The 20,328-nt window shown below is 34.2% G+C and overlaps 1 protein-coding gene across 1 annotated transcript in view; it reads left to right on the top strand.

The window, feature by feature from the left end:
• The first annotated feature begins 1,106 nt into the window (after positions 1–1,106).
• Positions 1,107–20,328, top strand: part of MCPH1 (microcephalin 1) — a 118,706-nt gene continuing 99,484 nt past the window's right edge. The window contains exons 1-8 of the mRNA XM_063153408.1: positions 1,107–1,194; positions 3,496–3,614; positions 8,409–8,493; positions 9,090–9,210; positions 9,502–9,642; positions 10,567–10,662; positions 12,847–13,833; positions 19,170–19,282. Of these exons, the coding sequence (XP_063009478.1) occupies positions 1,183–1,194; positions 3,496–3,614; positions 8,409–8,493; positions 9,090–9,210; positions 9,502–9,642; positions 10,567–10,662; positions 12,847–13,833; positions 19,170–19,282 (1,674 nt within the window). The 5' untranslated portion in view covers positions 1,107–1,182. The remainder of the gene's footprint in view (positions 1,195–3,495; positions 3,615–8,408; positions 8,494–9,089; positions 9,211–9,501; positions 9,643–10,566; positions 10,663–12,846; positions 13,834–19,169; positions 19,283–20,328) is intronic.

Here is a 20,328-nt window from a genome sequence, read left to right as displayed (position 1 = left end):
TGTATTTCAAAAATATTTCTAGTAATTGTAAAAATACTTTAATCTTTATAAGAGTACACCTATTGTTATGAATAATTGGAGCATTATTCTGGTTTTCGTTTCGAAAGAAGACAGATGAGACTACATAATAATTAATCAGAAGGATATGCTTAATTATCTTAGCAGCTAAGATAATTAAGCAATATTCGCTAAGGATGACCCTTTCAAAATTAAACTCTTGATTTTAGTCCTGAGTTCTTAGACTTGTCTGGCCTTTGTCTGAAGTTGTTTTTGGTGAACTGCCATTTCTCCAATTTTTGGAAATTTCCTGATTTGCCATTCAATATGGGAAAGTGGCATGGCCAGTGGAACTGCAGGTCACTTTGGTGCCTGTCCTATGTAAAATTAATGAAGGGTTTGTTATGAGTTTTATTTGTTTATCCCTACTTTTCAGTGCTTCTGTCTTCGGTTGGTTGCTTGAAGATATTCTCAAGCAAGGATGACTTGATTCCTTGAAGAGTTTATTAATCTGCTTAATGAAGCAAGCTAATTAAATCTTAATATCTCAAGTTGCATATGGCAACTGATATGGGATTTTATTAGCCTCTGTTATATGTATGTAATTTTGGGTCTTTCAATATAAATAAAATGGAAATTGAAGTCAATTGGAAATTGTTAAGTAATATTTCTGCAAAATTTCCTGGGAGTTTGGGCAAGGAGTAATTCTATTATGGTTTTCTATTTGTTCTAGAAGTTGTGTTGTATCAACTGGTTTTCAAATTTTTAACTAATCTGAAGATTAAAAGTGATTAAGTAATGGTAAGAGTGAGCAGTCATGTAAAGATAATGTATTGCTTGTTAAGCTGGTAGTGTGTTTTAAATAGATGAAGTAGAAAGTTAGCTAATGTCAGACTTCTAAGTTATTTCCATTACAATTAATTTAGGGGACATAAATACATTAAAAAAATTTTTGCAGCTGAAGTCTGACGCTCAGTTTACAAAAAGCTGTATTTGCAACTGAATGCAGTATGTATAAAATAAACTTTTATTGGAAGGAGGCAGTTTAACAGGATTTACCATGGTATATACTTCATTAGTTGTTGTTTTCTGTCTTCTGATCCAGGTGTTTCTGCCTTTGTAGAAGTTTGGTCATCTAACAGAACAGAAAATTACTCAAAAACCTTCGAACAGCAGCTTCTTGATATGGGAGCAAAAGTAAGAGAACTATTTTGAAATAAATGGAATAGGAAAGATCTTAATTATAAATTAGCTTGCTTGTTCTACTTGTCACATATATTTCTTTTTAGTATGAGTTTTTAAAGGGCAAGAAGGCAGAAAATCAGAGACCTGAGAATAGACCAGTGTGCTGTAATATTCTTGCTGCTGACAGATGGGAAATGCATTTAAAGCCTTTCTACATCTACAGACCTCTTTGCATATTAATGTGATATCATGCTTCTTGTGGGAAGTATTTGGCTTGCCACAGACTGTGGGCAAAGTAAATCTGAGTCTTGAAAACCTGTGGTTTGCAAGCATGTATCTTACTTTGTTTTGTTTTCATCAACATGTAAGCAGCTGCTCTGTTGTTAGTACAATGTTTCCTAACCCAAGTACCATGACATTTTATTCTTCCATTCACTCTCCCCAAATTTGTATCAGTTCCAGCAAGTGCTGGTAAAAATACATCTTAAAAGTTTCAGTATATGTCTCAATGATTTTTTTCCACACCAGATATAGTTGACTTGTAGGTGCAAAAGATGTTTAATTGCCAGCTGTAACATTTCAACCAGATACCAAAGTCAAACTGGCATCTTCCCTTCTAGCACATTGTCATTGGTTAATGGAGATTTTTATTGCCTAGATTTTTTTTATTCTAAAAAAATTCTTGTGTGGACTCCCAGTGCTCTTTAAAATGGGCATGTGTGAATGTCTTTTACTGTAATTTAGGAAATCTTGCTGCTCTCCCCAAATCCTCTCTTTCTGTATGAAGTAAGCTGAGTGAGTGTGACAAAACAGGGTAGCTGGTTTTGTTACTAAAGCAAACGCAACTCTAAGTAAATAACTCGAGTAAAACAAATATTTCTGTGCTGTACTGTCAGACCTGTGTAATTCTATTCTTATGATGTAAGACTTTTTGTCTCACAGAAAATATGGCAGAAGTATAAGGCTTCAAAATTCTTCAAATGTGTCAAAATAACCAAATATGGTGCAGGCAGATGATACAGATGAGCCTTTTTAGTATATCCTTATGACTGAATAGGGGTGGTCATGCCCCTTCCTTATTCCAGGCACTTCCCTGTTCTTGGCTGAGCACGTGGTACTTAGCTGGCTTGGTTCACTGTGCCAGGAAATTAAATTCTAAATTAGTTTTTTGGTAGATTGTTGATTCTGACATCTCAAAGTTCAGCTGAGCAGCAGAAGATGCACAGGGTAAGGGGAGGAGGTGGGAAAGGTGAGAGGGAGGTGTAAGGTGGTGCTCCTCCATAATTTGGAGGCAAAGCTACATCAAGCATCCTTAGGACATGTGAGCAGATACTGGCAGAAGTGAGTAAGCAATTGCATCTGGAGTAATAATTTATTCTGTAAGAGACTAATGGATCATTTTATACCTAGATACTGAAATATCATGGGATTTTGTCTTCTAAGTCATAATCAGCTTGTCACCAGCCATGTTTGGAAAAGCTAAATAGTTTTCTTAAAGCTAAATACACACCCAGCATGTTATAGGCAAAGTATAATGATGCAACTGAGGGCACAACAGAAAGTTATGGAGCTATTTCTGTTTGGCTGGGGAGATGCTGCAGTAAAAAAAGAGTTCTATTGATGTAACCACATCAACAATCACAACTGATCAAGCAGTTCTGTGTGGGGTGCTTGGTCTCCACAATAAAAGCCTTGTTTGTGAAAAATGGAATATCTAGAACTGAAAGCATCACTTGCCAATGGAGGCTGATAATTGAAAATTTGATCATCTGTGCTGACTTTTAATTTTCTGTATTTCCCATTTTTAAAGCATTTCCATATAAGTTTTGTTTGTAAACAGCCTTTCCCTCAAAACTAAAAGTGATTTTTATGGATGAAAATGTAGTTTAAAAAGTGAGGTTAGCTTTTAGTCTTTCTTTTGCCTAAAAGATATTTTGTTATTTCTTTGGGGACTGGCATCTGCTTTCTACCCTGGTGGTTGCATGAGAAATTATGTTGCACTATATAAGTTAAAATGTTGCAAAATTAGTGATACATCTAGAGTAGGGAGCTGAAAATGGTAACCTAGAGCAGACTGAAAACAAAGGGCTATTCCATCCCTGTAGCCTGCATTAGCTTGCCTAATGAGACTGGAGTTTTGATTGCTTGAGGCTTCTTGTGAAGTTGGGAAAGATCAAAAGGGTCCTTAACATAATGTTTAGAATAAATTTTTATGCTAGTGGTGTATACACTAAAAATGGGCTACACTAGCTGATTTCATTAGCATTTTCCAATTATCAGACTTTAATATCAGCTCTCTGTGTATTTCTGCAGGTTTCAAAAACTTTGAACAAGCACGTCACCCATGTAGTCTTCAAAGATGGACGTTTGACTACATGGAAGAAAGCACAGAACATCGGTGTAAAAATAGTTTCTGTACTCTGGGTGGAAAAGTGAGTACTTGTGGTTATAATGAATGTGGCCTATTTCAGAGATAACATTTTAATAATAATAATTTTCTAGTATTTTTAAATTGAAAAAATTAAATGCAGTAACTGTTTTATTAATGTACTTGAAATAAATGTGATAAATCTGTGAGTAAATGAAAACTTTTCTGTGACGTTATTCCTATTATAAAGCATGTGACTTACACAAAAAGGCAAAATATAAACTCTTAAAAAATAAATGTGGTGAACTAGTTTCATAGTACATTTGTTAACAGTTCTACTCCTGTGCTCTCAGGTGGCATGTATAGACAGTGAAGGCCATACTTACTTTGAATACAATTCTTCCATTTTCATATGTAAAAGCACATTTCATCAAGGGCATTGTACTGTTTCTGTAGTTAAATCCTGTAAACAGAATAAATCCTAGCAAGAAAGAAAAAGATCCATATGTATTCTGGTTTTTAAGATATTTGGCAAGTTCAGAGCAAAACTTCATGAAAAGTCTCTTCTACCATATGGAAAAAGTTCAATTTATTTTTTAAAAAATTGAAGAAAAATTTCATCTGTGCAACCAGTCCTTTGGCATTTGCTAAGTGCAAGTATTTTGGGCTGGGTGGTGGTTTTTTTTGGTTTTTTTGGGGTTTTTGTTTGTTTGTTTGTTTTTTGGGGTTTTTTTGGGGTTTTTTTTTTAAAGGGGAGCACAAATCTATGCCCTACAGACACTTAAATGTATGCCAGTACAGCCTGGAAACTTATGATGCAAGTCCCTAGCCAAAAAATAAATTAATGCAAATCTGCAGACAGAGGGGTTTTCTTTTTTTTTAAAGTATGTCAGATGTAGAAGTTACAGTCACACAATCCAGCCAGCTTTAACACCAAAGAAGAAATACCTCAAGTTCTTGAAAATGAGGGTGATGCAAAATTTTATTTATGTGAAAATGTCTTTCAGGGACCTGGTGCTATTTGAATGTGTGACAGTGATGATGATTTCAAAACTGTTGTAAAATTGAATATACTCTTCATGTGGCTAAGTGTATAAATACAGAATTTGAAATCTTAGCCACATGAACTATAAATTATTGGTGATTTGGATGTGCTGTAGTAAAAAGGATCTCATAAAAATCCAGATGAGTACCACCAGCAATGGAAGAATGAGAGTGCCTTACAGGGGAGAGTCTAGGACATGTCATACAGAAATATTCTCTCTGTGATCACAGTTCCACCAAAAGATTCTCCTCTGCACTGCTGGAAGGCATTGAGTGGATGAACACTGTAGAAAGCTGAGGCATAGAAACAGCTGGATATGTGATACTGTAGGGGACATCATGGAGTTTTGAAATCCAGGTGTAAAAGCCTCAAGGAACTTTAACTTTAGCTGGATGACAGCAACAAAGGAAGACAAGAGAAAGCATCTACAGGGAAAACTTAGATTGTTTGATAGGAAAGTGAAGGCTAGCATCTTCCTGGTATCTTTTAAGTATTCCTTTATAATTTTCTGACCAAAGCAAGGTCTTGGTACATGACTTAGAAGGTGAAGTTTGTTGGAATTTGGGGAGTCATCTAAAATAGATGTGTTTTATTTCAGAGGAGGACTCAAGCTGTGAATTATCATCGAACTTCTCTATAAACTTTTTCTTCTGCTCCTTAGTTTAAAGTAAATGCCAAAGGGTACAGAAGAACATACAGCTTAGATTGGTGTATGCTCTAAGCAGAATTCATGAGAATATCAAATCCTTGAGCAAAATATAGGTCAAGAGCACTGAAACTTGTATAAGAGATAGTAATGAATATTCCTACTGTTCATGGGGTTATTCAAATGAGGCAAACACAGTACAAAATTAAAATGAGTCTGTGGTAGTATACATACAAATTTTCAGGTTTTTGTAATAAGAGAACCAGAGTGCCTGACTACATTACATGTCTAGTACATCCATGTCTCAGACACTGGTAGGCAGAAGATACAAGGTAGTTTATTGAACCCTGGAACAATGTAAATAGGAAGGACTGAATAATATGTACCCATAAAATTATGGTCCTGTGTGAATGGAAACTTAGTTTAAACCTGATAATTTATGTAGGCAAATCATGCAGAGTTCCTATGAATTGAAGTTCACTGCTAAAAAAGCTGGCTTGATTAACTAGCTGCTTCATTCAGTAACAAGTGGAACATTCTCAAAATGGTCAGAAAAGCTGTGAAATGCTATCTCAGCAAGGTAATAGTATGTATCATCTTTCTGGTTGGTTGGGGGTTGGTGACTCCTGTAGGAGTGCAGTGCAAAACCAAGTATGTTAGTTATTGCTTGGTCTTAATTGGTTTGTGGATTGCTGTTCAAACTGCATCAAAGAACCTTTTCATAAGTATGTCTACAGTATAAGTATTCATACTGGAACACCAAACCCAAGAAATTCTATGACAATGCATAAATTTAAAAAGGAGTCTACTTAAAATGGAAAAAAAATCTGTTAAGAAGCTAAGACTGAAGGGAATAAAATTCTTGCTGGTGTCAAGAAGGCTGTTTAAAGCAGTCTTCTTAAGCATATCAAAAAGATGATCATTGCATTTTGATACTTGCAGTAGACATTTTCATAGCATTGTTACCTCAGCAGTAGTCAAAAATCAAATTAAATAGAACATAAAACTTCATATAGTGGAATGACAGCATTTTATCATAGTTATATTTGGAATGTTGCCAGAGGATGGCAATGAGCTTGACTGAAGTTATAAAATAATTGTCTCTTCAATCACATCTTGTAAGAAAAGAATGCTTCAGTATGGAAGAGGAGTGAGGATGGGAGACTACTGTGAACACAAAAGTTTGTGTAGAGAGGCTGAATGGGAAATGAATCTATTTCCTTTCCAGTAGAAAAGTTGAAAAGCATTACATCAATACATGTGGAGATAGAATCAGAAAAAACAGCAAATTATGAGTTTCAATAACACAGGGTTAGGCTGTAGAACTCCTTGTTGCAAAATCATAGTGAGCAAAGATTTACACGGGGTAAAACAATTACTGAAGCAATTAAACATTTCATTTTATCAAAACCCAAGTATAGTATTGCCTCTTACCATCTGACAACCAGAAATCTGTAGAACTCAGTAAACTGGGAATGTTTGGCTTCGTTTTTATGTTCTTACATGGTCTTGGGAATCTTGATATTGGAGGACCCTGCAGGGTGCTGCAGTTTATGATATTTAATCTGGATGCTACTTTTTTGATGTTGGAGCTCTGAAAATACCAGACAAGGAATTTCCTGATTCTTCCTCTTTGTGGGAAATACTCTCACACTTAACAGCTGGTGAACCCCTACTTCCAGCCTGTTAAACCTGTACCCACCCCAGTGTTGCCTTCCCCTGAGCAGTGCTTGAGCCTCTCAGAGGAATATGCCCAATGAGCTGAAAAGTGCTGTAATACTTGGTTTTCTCCATAAAAGCCTGAAACATTTGAAGGGTTCGTGCAGTATTTAGTGATCATTGCCTTGTTGAATTCTTACTGGATTTCTAATGCTCTTTCCAATGTTTTGCCTCAAACTTTTATTGGAAGCTTCTGTTCTATAATATGAGCATCTATTTGAGCCTAAACTGTATGCAGTTCTACAGTTTAGGAAGTAATTTGAGAAGACAACTCTTTAAGATGAAAATGAAAAATCTGAAAAATTTATAACTGCTGAGTAAAGTTATTTTAAATTTTAAAACTATTGTTTGCTTTTGCTTTTTTTTCTTCTAAGAATGATAGATGTGTCTAAGTTTAAAAATAGCAAACAAAAGTCATGGACTTGTTGTCATGTAAAAAAATTTAAAGTGTAATGAAAATGGGTGACAGCTTTGGGATCACTGCGAAAAAGTTTTTTATTACTTCTTTAACACAAATACTTAAGTGAGCAGTCTAAAAATAAATCAAAACCCAGAAACAAAACCCCATATAAAATGGAATAGCTACAATCTGCCCAAATTGGGCACACTTAATACTTCCACATCAAATGCGTAATTGTGAAGCTCTACATGTGTTTTCTTAGCAGGATAACTCATCCCACAAATAAGTTATATAAAACATTTGCATTCAGATTTGTCTGCAAAGTAAAAGATTCATAGATTTAATACTAAAATTTTCTTCCGTTTTGTTTCTCTGAATCAATGAAATCTCTGAATTAATGTAATTTTTCATGTAGTCTACATCTCTGCTGATTATTATCCAGAATTTAACAACAGTCACTGAACCACGCTGGTGAATCTCTCTCTTTGATGCTCCTGAGAACTGTAAATTCAGTGAGTTTGACAAATACTTGCAGTGGTTTGTCTCTCTCGTGCGTTCCAAGGCGAGCAAGGATGAGGCTGTAACCGTGCAGGCTCACACCGTGTAGCGCTCCCATCGCTAGGTGTCACCAGAGCCACGCGAGCGGCTGCTGCCCGCGCAGGCCGGCAGCTCGGAAAGGTGTGGAAAACAACACCCGTGGGCATCTTGGACAGGTGTGGAAAACAACACCCGTGGGCATCTTGGACAGGTGTGGAAAACAACACCCGTGGGCATCTTGGAAAGGTGTGGAAAACAACACCCGTGGGCATCTTGCCCCTCCAGAACAGCAATTTGGAGGGCATCATCGGCACAAAAATTTGGATCACATGTTTGGCAGGGGAAGGGGTAACATTACAGTACTTAACCTAAAGTTACACACTTAGGATTGGTGTTTCATTATTACATTATTACAGGGCTCAGACAACTCTTCTTGTAATAAAGGTTCTCATTCTTCAAACAAAACCAAGAGAATAAAAACCCACCAAACCTCCTCTAATTTACTGTACAGGTGTCGAGAAACTGGAGCCCATGTTGATGAATCCCTATTTCCTGCAGTAGACACTAATGAAGGATTTCTACTACCAATCAAAAAAGTATGTGTTTTTTTAAATGGGCCTAGAATAAAAAACTTTAAAGTTTGAACTTGCTCTCTTCCTTTGAGATGTTGCATCAGTCTTCCTGATGGATCACAATTCCTTAGATGCCAATTTGACTTTTTGACCTCAAGCATTTGAAATATTTTCAGAACATTCTGTAAACTCTACCTGTCCATCTCAGTAAGAGTTTAAAGACAGTCTATTGCTGTGATCATGTGAAGAAAGTATAAATCAAGTTTTTGTATTGGTAATTAAAAATATTAAGATCTAAATTCAAATTATATAATGCTAACTAAGCAAAAAACCACAAGTACTATGTGGCTTATGTTTTACAGAGTTGCAACAAATATTTTTTAAAACTACCTTTAAATCTTTAGTGCAAGCAAAAAAAAAGTCTATTACCTTCTTTCTTATTTAATATTAAAGTTTCCTTTGCAAAATGCTAATTTCTGTGATTATCTGTCACTCTCAGGGAGGCAATAAGCAGCATAAATACCAATAATAAATACTGTGACAAAGCAGTAGGCAAAATAGGGGGTGTCATTATTTTGGCAGTTTTGTACATATACTTAAGAGTTTTGTCTGTCTTGTAGCACAAATGTATGCAGCCAAAAGACTATGTTGAAAAAACTCCAGAAAATAATAAAAAGCTTCAAAAAAGACTGAACCAAATGGCTAAAGAGTTAACTCTACAAAAGACTGCAGTTAATACTGGTAAGAATATTTTTTACTAAGATGTGAAATGTTTTTAAAGCACTTGTTGGGGTTTTGGTGTTTGTTGGTTGGGGTTTTTGTGAGCTTTTTGCATCTTACCATGAGAAATTAAGTTGATGTCATTTTTACTGAGTTCTTTGCAGTTCTGTTGTGTTAAGGTATCTGTAATGACCTTGATCTAAGAAAACTTTTTTTTGCCAAGTCTTTTTTTTTTTTTTTAAAGAAAGAAACTTCATCTCAGGCTGTTACAGCATTCAAATATTAATATATAAATACAATTTCTTTGTGCAGATGCAGATGTACCAGTTTTATTATTTGAAGACAATGGTTCACTTATATACAGCCCTGTTAATAAGATAAAAGACCAATGCAATGAAATGGAAAGAAGAATAAAGGATATGAAGGAAAGAAGAGAGAATCTTTCTCCTACTGGTAAGAAGCTGAATTTACTAAGTTATGAGTATGCACAAATGGCTGCTGGTTTTATTGCTGACTTTTTCATGCACCAGTGCTCTCACCTGTAGAATTTTTTTCTTGATTGCATGTTTGGAACACATTGATTGCAAAATAATTTTTTAATCACTAGGCTGCTCAGGAGGACTAATGTTTATGCTAGACTTTCTAGCCATGTCAATTGATATTGTCACCTCTTACTTAAACTTGACAGTGAAACACTAATTATTATTTCCTTATCTCCCATATCAACAGTTTAAAAAGGACTCCAGAATTGATGAGATATCTGTCCAGGTACTGAGGAACAGAAGTTAAAAAATAAATAAATGTGAATAACCTAATTAAATAAATCTAGTCAATTTTAAAATGGATATTCTAATTAATTATATCTAGATTGTATTTTGCAGATTTTTTTAGTGTTTGCATTGCCTTACTGAGAAAATACTTAGATCTAAGTCAGTAGGCTTTGCCAATTACTATAAAAATGTTGAATGTAGAACATCTTTTGGTGGGGAAGCATCTGTAGTATTTGAAGTTTTAAGATGTGCATGTCACCTATATTGTCAATTTCTAATTTCAAAAACAATTGTGAAAGTAAAGAAGCAGTAATACAAATGGATGAAAAATTAAATCTCAGTTTATTTTAGTGAGGCTTGTATTTATTTTCTCTCCAAATTTTAAGGTAAACCTTCAAACATTAAAAACATTTCTGCTGTATTAAGACAGTGATTGCCAATTGCAAGACTTCACAGATTCTTTAGTAAAATCCCTCAACAGGCTTTAGAAATATCAGTAATAATTTCTAAATAGTTTTACATTATTCTTTAGATTCAGAAAAAATGTGCTGCTGAGTTACCTAGAAAAAATGCTTACAAATATCTAATAGTTTTTTTTTACTCCTAGCTTCACAAATGACTCAAACACTTCCAAGTACTTCACCAGGAGACTGTCCACTTTCTACTTGCATCTTAACTAATTCAGAAGATGAGCTGCTACCTGGTAACTAACACTACTTAATATATTTACAGAAATTAAAAATAGTACATGGCCTTTATATCTTACTTTGGAAATATGGTATACTCAAATGAGAACTGCATCCATTTTCTCGATCTTTTATATTTAAAGCTGAATTATCTTAGTTTTTGCTTACTAAAGAAAGCATGTTGTACTAAGAAGTCAAGAAAAATAGAGCATGAGGATACCAATAGGTAAATGCTCTGCCTTACAGCTGTATTGCTTGCCTCACTTCCTTCTCTCTACTCATACCCTTCCCTATTAATATCTTTCTGTCCTACATGGTATTAATCTTCTCTGCTCTTAACAGTGATCATATATAGAACACAGAGTGCTGACCAAAGAGTGTGATGTGGGAAGCTTAAAAGAGATCTGAATGAGGATAAGACCTCAAAGAACTGAAATGTCTTCCAACTTTTCAGTTGAAAAACATGAATTTGAAAGTTAGCTTAATGTGTTTTTCAGATTAAGTGATCAAGTTTGAAGAAATAACACAAGTAAAAATACATCAGCTTTTTTAAGGTTTTATGGTTTAAGATGGATTAAAATAATTTGTTAGTAAGGTAAGAACCTCATAAAATTATTCTCATCAATTAGGAGTTTGTTCCTGTGTTTTGGTGTATTAGCAGGGAGGAGATTGTTATGTCTGATGACCTACATCAGTGAATACCTTGATAGTATTGATTAGGTATGCAGTAGGTTTGTGCTTCAGACCTCATGTCATCTCTCAGTCACAGGGGCAAACAGCTCAAGTCAGATGCTGGCCTTGATCTCAGTAGAAAAGTGAGGAGAAGGGAGTCTTTAGAATTTGTAATAAGGCCCACTAGAGCAGTTTGCCTGCTCTCCATTCTCCCTCAACAGTAAGCTGTACCACGTGCTATTTTGAGGTGTTTTATTTTATTGACATGAGACAGGAGTTCTGTCATGTTGGCTGACCTAAGAACACTGTGGGTGTCTTGCAGCCTGTGACAGCTTGTTATGTCTTCATGCAATATTAGTGAGAAGTGATGGTTGAATACTGGGAGTAGCATAGCTCTGCCAGCAAACTCCTTTACTTTAGTAGATTAGTTGTGTGCTGATGAGGTAGAACATTGTGATTTGAGAGCTTTCCTTGCATATGTCCCTTCAGCTTTGCAACTGCACAATGTAATTTTACATTAGGACCACCAATTCCCATGACAGCATTCAGTGTAGCTTCCATCTCCAGTGCTCTGTGACAGTGTCCCCTATGTTTGTGTCTAAGAGATATATGAGATTGGTTAATAAAGGTTTAGAAAGTTCAAGAAGCTTGGTTAATTTGAGGATTGAAGCTGACTTTGTCAGTTATCAGTATGAGATACTGGTCATACCGTGTGAAATTTATGTCTGTGTTTTATTTTTCTTAATACAGTTAGCTACACTATATGTTTAAAAATATTATCTATATCTAGTAAGCAAATAACATCAAGAAATTAAAGAATGAGTATTCTGTGATGTTGCACTAAACAGCTACTTTAGCAAAAGTTTCTATTGCAATCATCTTGTAGAACAACAGGATTTTAAAAAATGTATGTTGAGGTTAATTGTACATTAACTTGTTTTGGAGGAATTTATTGTGAAGAGTTATGAATAGATTCTGTGTAACACCTAACACAAATTAATTTCATAAGAACAGATACAAGAAATAAGTCTATCCACGTTCTTATTATGTTTAATACATGGTTTTAATGTATGTGACACGATAGTATGGTGTTGTATTTAAATCCATCTTACCTGCAAAATCTTCAAGGTAGTACTAATGCTGTGGTAGAAAAATTAGTATTGAGTTTCCACTGTTATTAAAGCTAACTTTGTCAGCATATAATCTTGCTTTCTCTACAAATGCAAGAGGAATAACGAGTTGCTCTGTTGCCTTATTTCAAGAAAGCAGAATGGGACTTGTGGGTGCTTATGACCAGGTTAGGGGATACAATAACTAGAACTGTAGGTTTTTGTCAGCATAGAATGTGCTTTGTTTCTAATCCATTTTCTGTTCAGTTTTTGTTGACTTGCCATATAATATCCAGAGAAGCGGCTAATTATCTAATTATTTTTTTCCAGTTCAGGAATTCCATATATATTTCACTAAGAAATTGATACTCTTTCTGTTTTGTTCAATACATTTATATTGCCACTTTTTTTGTTTTGCAGAAGAACAAATGGAAGACTGCTCGAACTCCAGTTGTGATTATCTTTGGAGAACTGAGCCGCTAAAGAGACCGAGAACAGAGGCAGCAGAACATGCCTGTTCTTGGACTGATATTCATGTTTCCATGAGCACATCAGTGAACTCTCCATCACATGGCAATGAGGAGAAGAGATTAACACCAAAACAACGTACCAGAAGTTTAACAAAGAACCAGATTATACAGCCTACTTTGGATGACAGATTGGATTTCGGAGAAAACCATTTAAATTTTCCAAAGAAAAATCAAAAGAGCAAGACTACTTCAATTGCAAATGAAAGTTCTCTTCTTGAGGGCTTTGATCATATTACTCCTTCCAAAACAATAGTCCAATTAAATACTGTTCCTGCTTTGATTGACAGTCTCTCTAATTTGCCTGTGAATAGTGGAGACTTAAATGAATATTCACTGAATAAAAGCTTCCCTGCTGACAGAAATGATTCTGTTATTGAAGACAAGAAGAGAAAGAAACTGCAAACATTACCAAGTTTGAAGCTGGCTACCTCAGAACTGGGTGCATCAGACTCTATGGGGTTCTTGCAAGAAATTACTACTTATAGCAAGTCTTATTGCACTGAAGAGTCTTCATATGAAGACTATTTTTCGTCATGTAATTCAAATGAAAATGAAGTACAGATACAAGTACCAAAGGAATCACAGAATCCTCCTGAAGTTTGTTGCAAACACTCTTCTACAAGCATGGACCTACATGATGTGAGTTTCTGTGAGCCACATAACACTACTAAGATAAATAGGAGGATGTCTATTTCAGTAAATGATTTTCCAGTAAAGCAAAAAATCAAATCAGCTAAACATCCAGGAAGCATACCATTAAATATATCAGGTGGTGAAAAAGATGACTCTGGAGAAGCTCTAGATGCTGATGATGTGAGCAGGCTGCCACAGCATGAAAAATCCTACAACAGTATAAATGACTGTGCTCACACTGCTGGTAAGTTACTACATAGAGCTGGAAAATCAAAAGACATAATACTGCATTAGATATACTAATGCAACTAAATTGCAAAATGAACTGCCATTCCAAAAGGAAAAATACTTCAAAAACACACCAAAAGAAGAAAATACTGTGGTACTGATTTAATTACTGAGTCAAATAAATGAATGCATAGAATCTGAAAGAACACCTATTTGTTTTCCCATACTTTACAAACACAAAGTCATAGAAGATAAGGAAACTGCTCACTGTACATTAAAAAAGTAATGTTGAGCCTTGTTTCTCTCAGTCTCCTAACCTTCTGTTGCTATTCAAAATCTGTTTAAGAAACCATGGTCTCATCATAGGTTCCCTTGTTCAAATTATTTTTATTTCAGAAGTGAAAATTGTTACTAAAATTGCAGTTAGGATCATAAAATCTCTAGTGGAAAAAAAATATTTGAGTTAGCAATATGTAACTTGTGCGATAAAATAAGACCTGCAAGAGTTTCAATGTAAGCATCTTTTTCAACCATTACTTTTTTATATGGAACTGATCTTAATTTTTAATTATCATTTTAAGAGCATTTTTTATATTGAAGCATTTTTGAGTTGGTTTAGCATAAACATGCATGAAGTATTTTTATGTAAATGATTCTAAAATATTAAATCTCATGAATTTCTCTGAAAGGTGCTCCTAACTTACATTGGAATAATTTTCAGATTTTGATATTTTTAGATTTGTCAAGCTTTACATGGAGTTGAATATTTGTAACTATAATTATGTATTTTAGGAATTTATCTTCCCTAAAAAATTCTGTAGTAGTGCATCAATTAATTATATAAAACTAATTATAAACTTAAAGGGCTCAGCAAAATTGCTATCAGACTTATGAAATCCAATGGGAATGTTGAACCATGACTGTGCCTATACATGTGAGTAATAAGCAGCTGAACTGTGAGCTGCCATTTTGAGTTCATTACACCTGTATTTTAATACATGGAGTCCATAATTTCTGGCACAGTTTAAAAAAACAGTGGATGCAGCTGTATGTCATACAGGTATAAATGTACAACCATAAAGGACAACCTTCTGCTCCAAGTGAGAGATGAGCCATGAAGTAGAGGTTCCATGTTGGATCTTGTTCTCCCCAAGAAGGAGGTGCTGGTGAGGAATGTGGAGCTCAAGGACAGCCTAGACTGTGGTGGCCATGAAATGTTGGAGTTCAAGATCTTGGGGCAGCAAGGAGGGCATACAGCAAGCTTACTGCTGACATGCTGGACCTGATGAAATGGATTTCCCTAATTTCACCAAAGTATATTATTTCTATAGATTTACACAAAGTGTAGGCAAGTAGGACCTCAAGTTTGACAGCTTGAATGAACTCACTTAAAAATGGAAGGAATCAATAATGTAAGAGAAGTTGTGTTTTCCCTAATAATGCAAGCTTCGTGGTACAAAATTAAAATCTTGTATTACACATACTCCTGTGATTCTCTATGATGAAATAATTGATTTTTATTAATTATGGGTTAAGCATTTCATTTTTGATTAAATGTGAGTTGTTTCTTGCCCCTATTATTAAATAAATTTCAAATTGGGGTTTTTCCTCTGTATCCTGTACATTATTTGAAAGCTGGTAAATCCAGTATATTTTTAAAAACTAATGAATTGTCTTCATCATATATATATGGTTACAAGTAATCAAATAGCCATATAAAATGTTATATCTGTTTTAAATATCTAACATTTTTCTTACTCATTTTTTTGTTGTGATTTTATGTCAGTGGCACTTTTACCCAGTACTTTTAATGACAAGATGATTTGATAGGCTTTCTTTCCATAGGTTATATAGAATATTTCATTTTAAAGTAGAATATGCAGGCTAATCTGAAAACAAATTTTCAAGGCCTAATACTTATGTGGTAGCAAGCTTCGGTTTCCTTTGTAGGGCACGTTCAAGGCTGCCCTGTTCTGCTGAAATAAATTCTGCTACTTATGTTCATCTTACTCATCTCAGGTCATGTAGATGAGTAAGATGAACATTGTTATGTATTGTTGTAGCTTCATCTGAAAGCTACAACAATACATAACAATGCACAGGGAATGTGAGAGTATACTCTCTTAAGCTTTCATCATGCTAAAATCATTTAGAAATTTGAACTCAGACCTAGCATTACTTCCAGTCTTAAAAATAAACATAAGGCTTATCTGAGTGAATTTTATATATTTATGCTAATGTGGAAGGCAAATATTATCTTAATTGGCAAAAAGACTTAAACTAAGACCCATTGTACTGTAGTTAATGTAGTTCAGTGTTAATTTGGAAAATCTAGAATGTCATTCTGTTATTTGGTGCAAGAAATTGTGTTTAATTTAGTAGATTATTGAGTTTTACCTGAAGTTCTATGTGTTAAGGGTCTTAATGCTGCTAAAATAATGGTTATGTCTTTAAAAGCACACATGTGAAAACTTCCTTAGATTTTATGTGCCTTTTGGTTTTTTTCAGCTTTGGAAGAAGATAGGCTCACTAAAAATATTTTCTAATGTCCTCTATTGAGATTCTGTTATGGCCTATTAAAAAACAAATGAGGCATGAAGAAGAAAACGGTTTCTTCCTTGATTCCTTGTTTTATTTATCATCCCAAAAAGTTGAATTATAACTAATTATTAAAACAAAAGAAGACAAGTATTTCTGAGTAGAGGAAGAGGTTGAGAATTATTTTGATGTAGTCAAATTTGCCAAAGCCTGATGGCACTTGTCCTGGAGCAGATAACAAATTACATACAATTTTTATAAACCATTAACAGGCTCTCTGTGAGGATCTGGGGGGGCACATACGTTTTCAGAAAACTTGAAGAATTTATGTTCTGTAAAATAAAAATTTGTTTGGTAATGCTTCAGTAATATCTGTATGCTATAATATAATAACACAAGGTATTAAATATTCTGTGCATGTGTACCTGAAGGATGACAAATTTGGATTTAATTCCTTCATGTTGGGATAAATGCTTCTTTGGATAAGTACAAAACAGTAGATACCACATACCTTCAATGACACTTCAGAACAATACTTTTGAAGTATTGTACAATAGGAAAAGATTTTATTAGATAGACATGGTTTATTTGATTGAGCAGAACTAGCTCATTTTGCCTAATCACTGCTTTTCAATTCAATGGAAATATCAAATGGAATTTTGAAGATAATATTCTGGTTCAAAACTTCTCTTAGGTGTTAAAATTACCGTGAATGAGTAGAAGCTTAAATTGCAAAGCAAAATCTCTCTAATTTGTGATAATGCTTCAGAGGGCTCAGTTGTTCATTTTAGTGCCAATCACTGAGCAGTGTTTTGGAAGAGGATTTAGGGGATCTAATGGACTGCAGTGGCAGGAGTTACTCGCATATTTGAACTTAGTTTAGGGAGAACTAACACTGGATGCAATTGCTTCAAAAACTTCTGTCAACTTTAAAGTCCTCTAGGAGAAGGTACTAGAGATGAAAACTCATTTATTTATGCCTGACTGCTTTAAAAAGTAATCAGGAAAAAACAGAAAATAGTGGAGCTTGAGACCTATAAGATGGAAAAGCTGGAAAGTGCTTGTGAAGTGCTGCTAGACAGGAATAAAATAGCAAAGAATAGGCCTTATAAATGTAATGCCTAAGATCCATCAGCTGATAATCAGAGATAAGGGACATTATCCTCTCTTCTTACTTTCCTGTAAATATGAAGAACCCACAGGAGTCAACCTGAACTGCAAAGAAGTCCAACTGTACAGGTTTTAAGAATTTAGCCCAAGTGGGACAAGTGCCATGGAGCATGAGCATTCAGGCCAAGAGTAGTAAAAAGATTATTAGAATATTACACCACTGTTCACTGTTAGCCCCCAACCCAAGCTACCCTTCAAAAAAAAACCAAAAAACGCTGAAATAACCTAATCAAAATTAACAGAGACTACTTTGGTATAGCAGTGGAATACATGATCTCCTTACATCCTATGCAGTCATGTAATTAGTTTGGGTCTTTTTTCAAGATTTGCAATGCATGTTTAAAAGTTCTGGTTTTTATGGAAAAAGATTTTTTTTCTTTATTGTGTGGCAAGATGTTTTCTCCTCTTCTGCTTGCCATCAGTCTTTCTCAGATTGAAAATAGTTGGTCTCAGTACAATACTAAATAAAATTAACATAGCTATTAGTTATTTCTTTATTACATGACACTATATACCTAAATATTGATTTTTAAATCAGCAATTGTACCTGAAAACCAGGTTTCCATTTATTACACAAAAATTACCACAATAAATTTTGACTAGTTTAAAGATTATAATTTTAAAGAGAGTAATCACAATGAATTGTAATCTGATGTTTTGTCACCTCAAGGATTAAGTGTTTAAGTAGCTGTCAGAGAAAAACAAATGATTCTTAGTTATATAGGCATACTAAATAGGGATAGTACCCTTCAGTATTTTCCAAAACTAATCAAAAAACTTAGTTGGCAGGAGCTAAATTTAGGCCACTTTAATCACTAATTAAACTTTCTTTATCTGGTCTCATCCATTTTTTTGAAATGAAAAGTGAACAAATGTTCTAAATTAGACTTTATTGAGTGACATTTGGGAAAAATGCTCTCTAAATTTAGAGTAATTAAAGCTTAATTGTTTAAAAGATAGATCAAATTTTTTCATCTTAGGCAGGCAAGCTATTTTCTCAAATGATTCAGAAGTTTATTATTTAGTTCTTAGGAAAGTCATCCTAACAGAGTTGAAGAATTCATGAAATACATAATGAAAAATACTGGGTTTTGATGTATTCTTGCATTTTGCATTCTTATGGATTGTTCCTTTTCATATATAATTGGTTTGACATGCCTTTATGTGCACAGAATCCTTGCTGCCAACAGTTTGCTAGATTTGCATGCAAAGTGTGAAAACAAGTTTCAGACCTTCATGTCATTTTAGATAAACAAAATGTGTACCAAAAGTATTGTGTCAATAAGAAAAAGAAATTCTAGCCACTGAAGTTTCATACCCAAATATCTCTATGCAGAGAAATTGCACATTTTATAATAAATAGCAATTTAGCAGATTCTCTACTTGTAGTTAATATATTGTTTTCAAAATATAGGAAATTGGGAGCTTTACAACTGGTTTATTTATAAGAACAGGTACTCAAATATGAAATCAGATGCTTGAGTGTCATTCCTTTTCCCTAACTGGAATCCAGTGAAAAAAAACTGGTACAAATTATTAAGTATCTTAAGGGTGCACAGTGCTGTGCTATGATAAAATAATTGGTTGCAGTCTCATTTAATAAGATTGCATTTTTCATTTTAAGTTTCTTAATCTGGTTTCTAGGTGGTGAAGATGAAGTTTCGGAGTGTCACGTTACTGATACCTCTTGCAAAATGTTTAATGAGCAGAAGAATAAGCACACTGGGAGCTTAAAAAAAGCTGGAAGACTCCAAAAGGTCAGTTTAACTGACATTTGCTTTGTTAGGCTCTTTCATGGAGCATCATTGAGTGTCTTTGTATGTACAAAAATTAAAATAAATTCTCTTTGCAGTATCAATTTTAAAACTTCCCTGAATCTCACTTTTCTTGAAATATTTTGCTAATGCTCGTGGTCTATAATCATAAAACTGAGCTCTCTGATAACTTGTAGTGGCTGAGTTTGTGCTAAGCTGGCATCATAAATGAGATTGGTAAGCCAGTTCAAACTGAACTGAAAAGCCAGTTCAAAAAAAGCTGAAAAGCCACTAAAGTTATCTGAAAAGATGCCTGTCCCTTTTGGAGGAATTACTAAATGCAGCAGGTTTTTAAAATTTATTTTATACTGCATCATTACCAATGGATGTTTCTGCAGAATGAAGATTTATGCAAGATTTTCTTTCAGGTTCTGGTAAAATTTCTTAATTTAGTATTTGACCTCAGTTTGGCTATAAAAAAGGGAGAAAGGATTGAGTCAGTACTGTTTTGTTTTTTTTTTTAGTGTTTTTCCTCTGTAAAATCTTTTAAGTAAATATAAAACTGATCAGGAAAATAAATATTAGTTCTTTTAATCAGTTAGTAGCAAGTGACATTTGAAGTGAGTGCTGAGTTCTTTTGAAAATGGAAAGTCCTAAAGCACTTAGGATGTCTGCTGTTGTTAACTATAGAAAATTAGTTGTTTCATTGCTAGATACTGGTGGAATTTCAAAGAGACTGATACAGATTTTGAAACATTTTTATGCAAAGGTTTTGTGCAGGTGCAATTGCTATGTTGTTCAATATGTTTAACATCCTGAAGATTGGATATTAATTTCCACAGATCATTGATCTCTGGATTTAAAAGACTATTTGACTTTTCTGCACCTTACTCCTTTTTACTTTTCTAATATTTATTCCATTTATTTTCCTAAATGTATGATGTGTAAAATTAATAACTAGAAGGTATAAATCACTCTAGATGCATGTCCTGTAGAAGCATTTAAGACAGTGTACTCTTTAGGCTAAAGTATCTCTCCAGAGTAGTTCA

Source organism: Melospiza melodia, chromosome 3 (assembly GCF_035770615.1).
Source record: "Melospiza melodia melodia isolate bMelMel2 chromosome 3, bMelMel2.pri, whole genome shotgun sequence".
Taxonomy (NCBI): domain Eukaryota; kingdom Metazoa; phylum Chordata; class Aves; order Passeriformes; family Passerellidae; genus Melospiza; species Melospiza melodia.
Note: the sequence above shows the minus strand (reverse complement) of the source record. Positions and strands in the feature narration are given on the sequence as shown.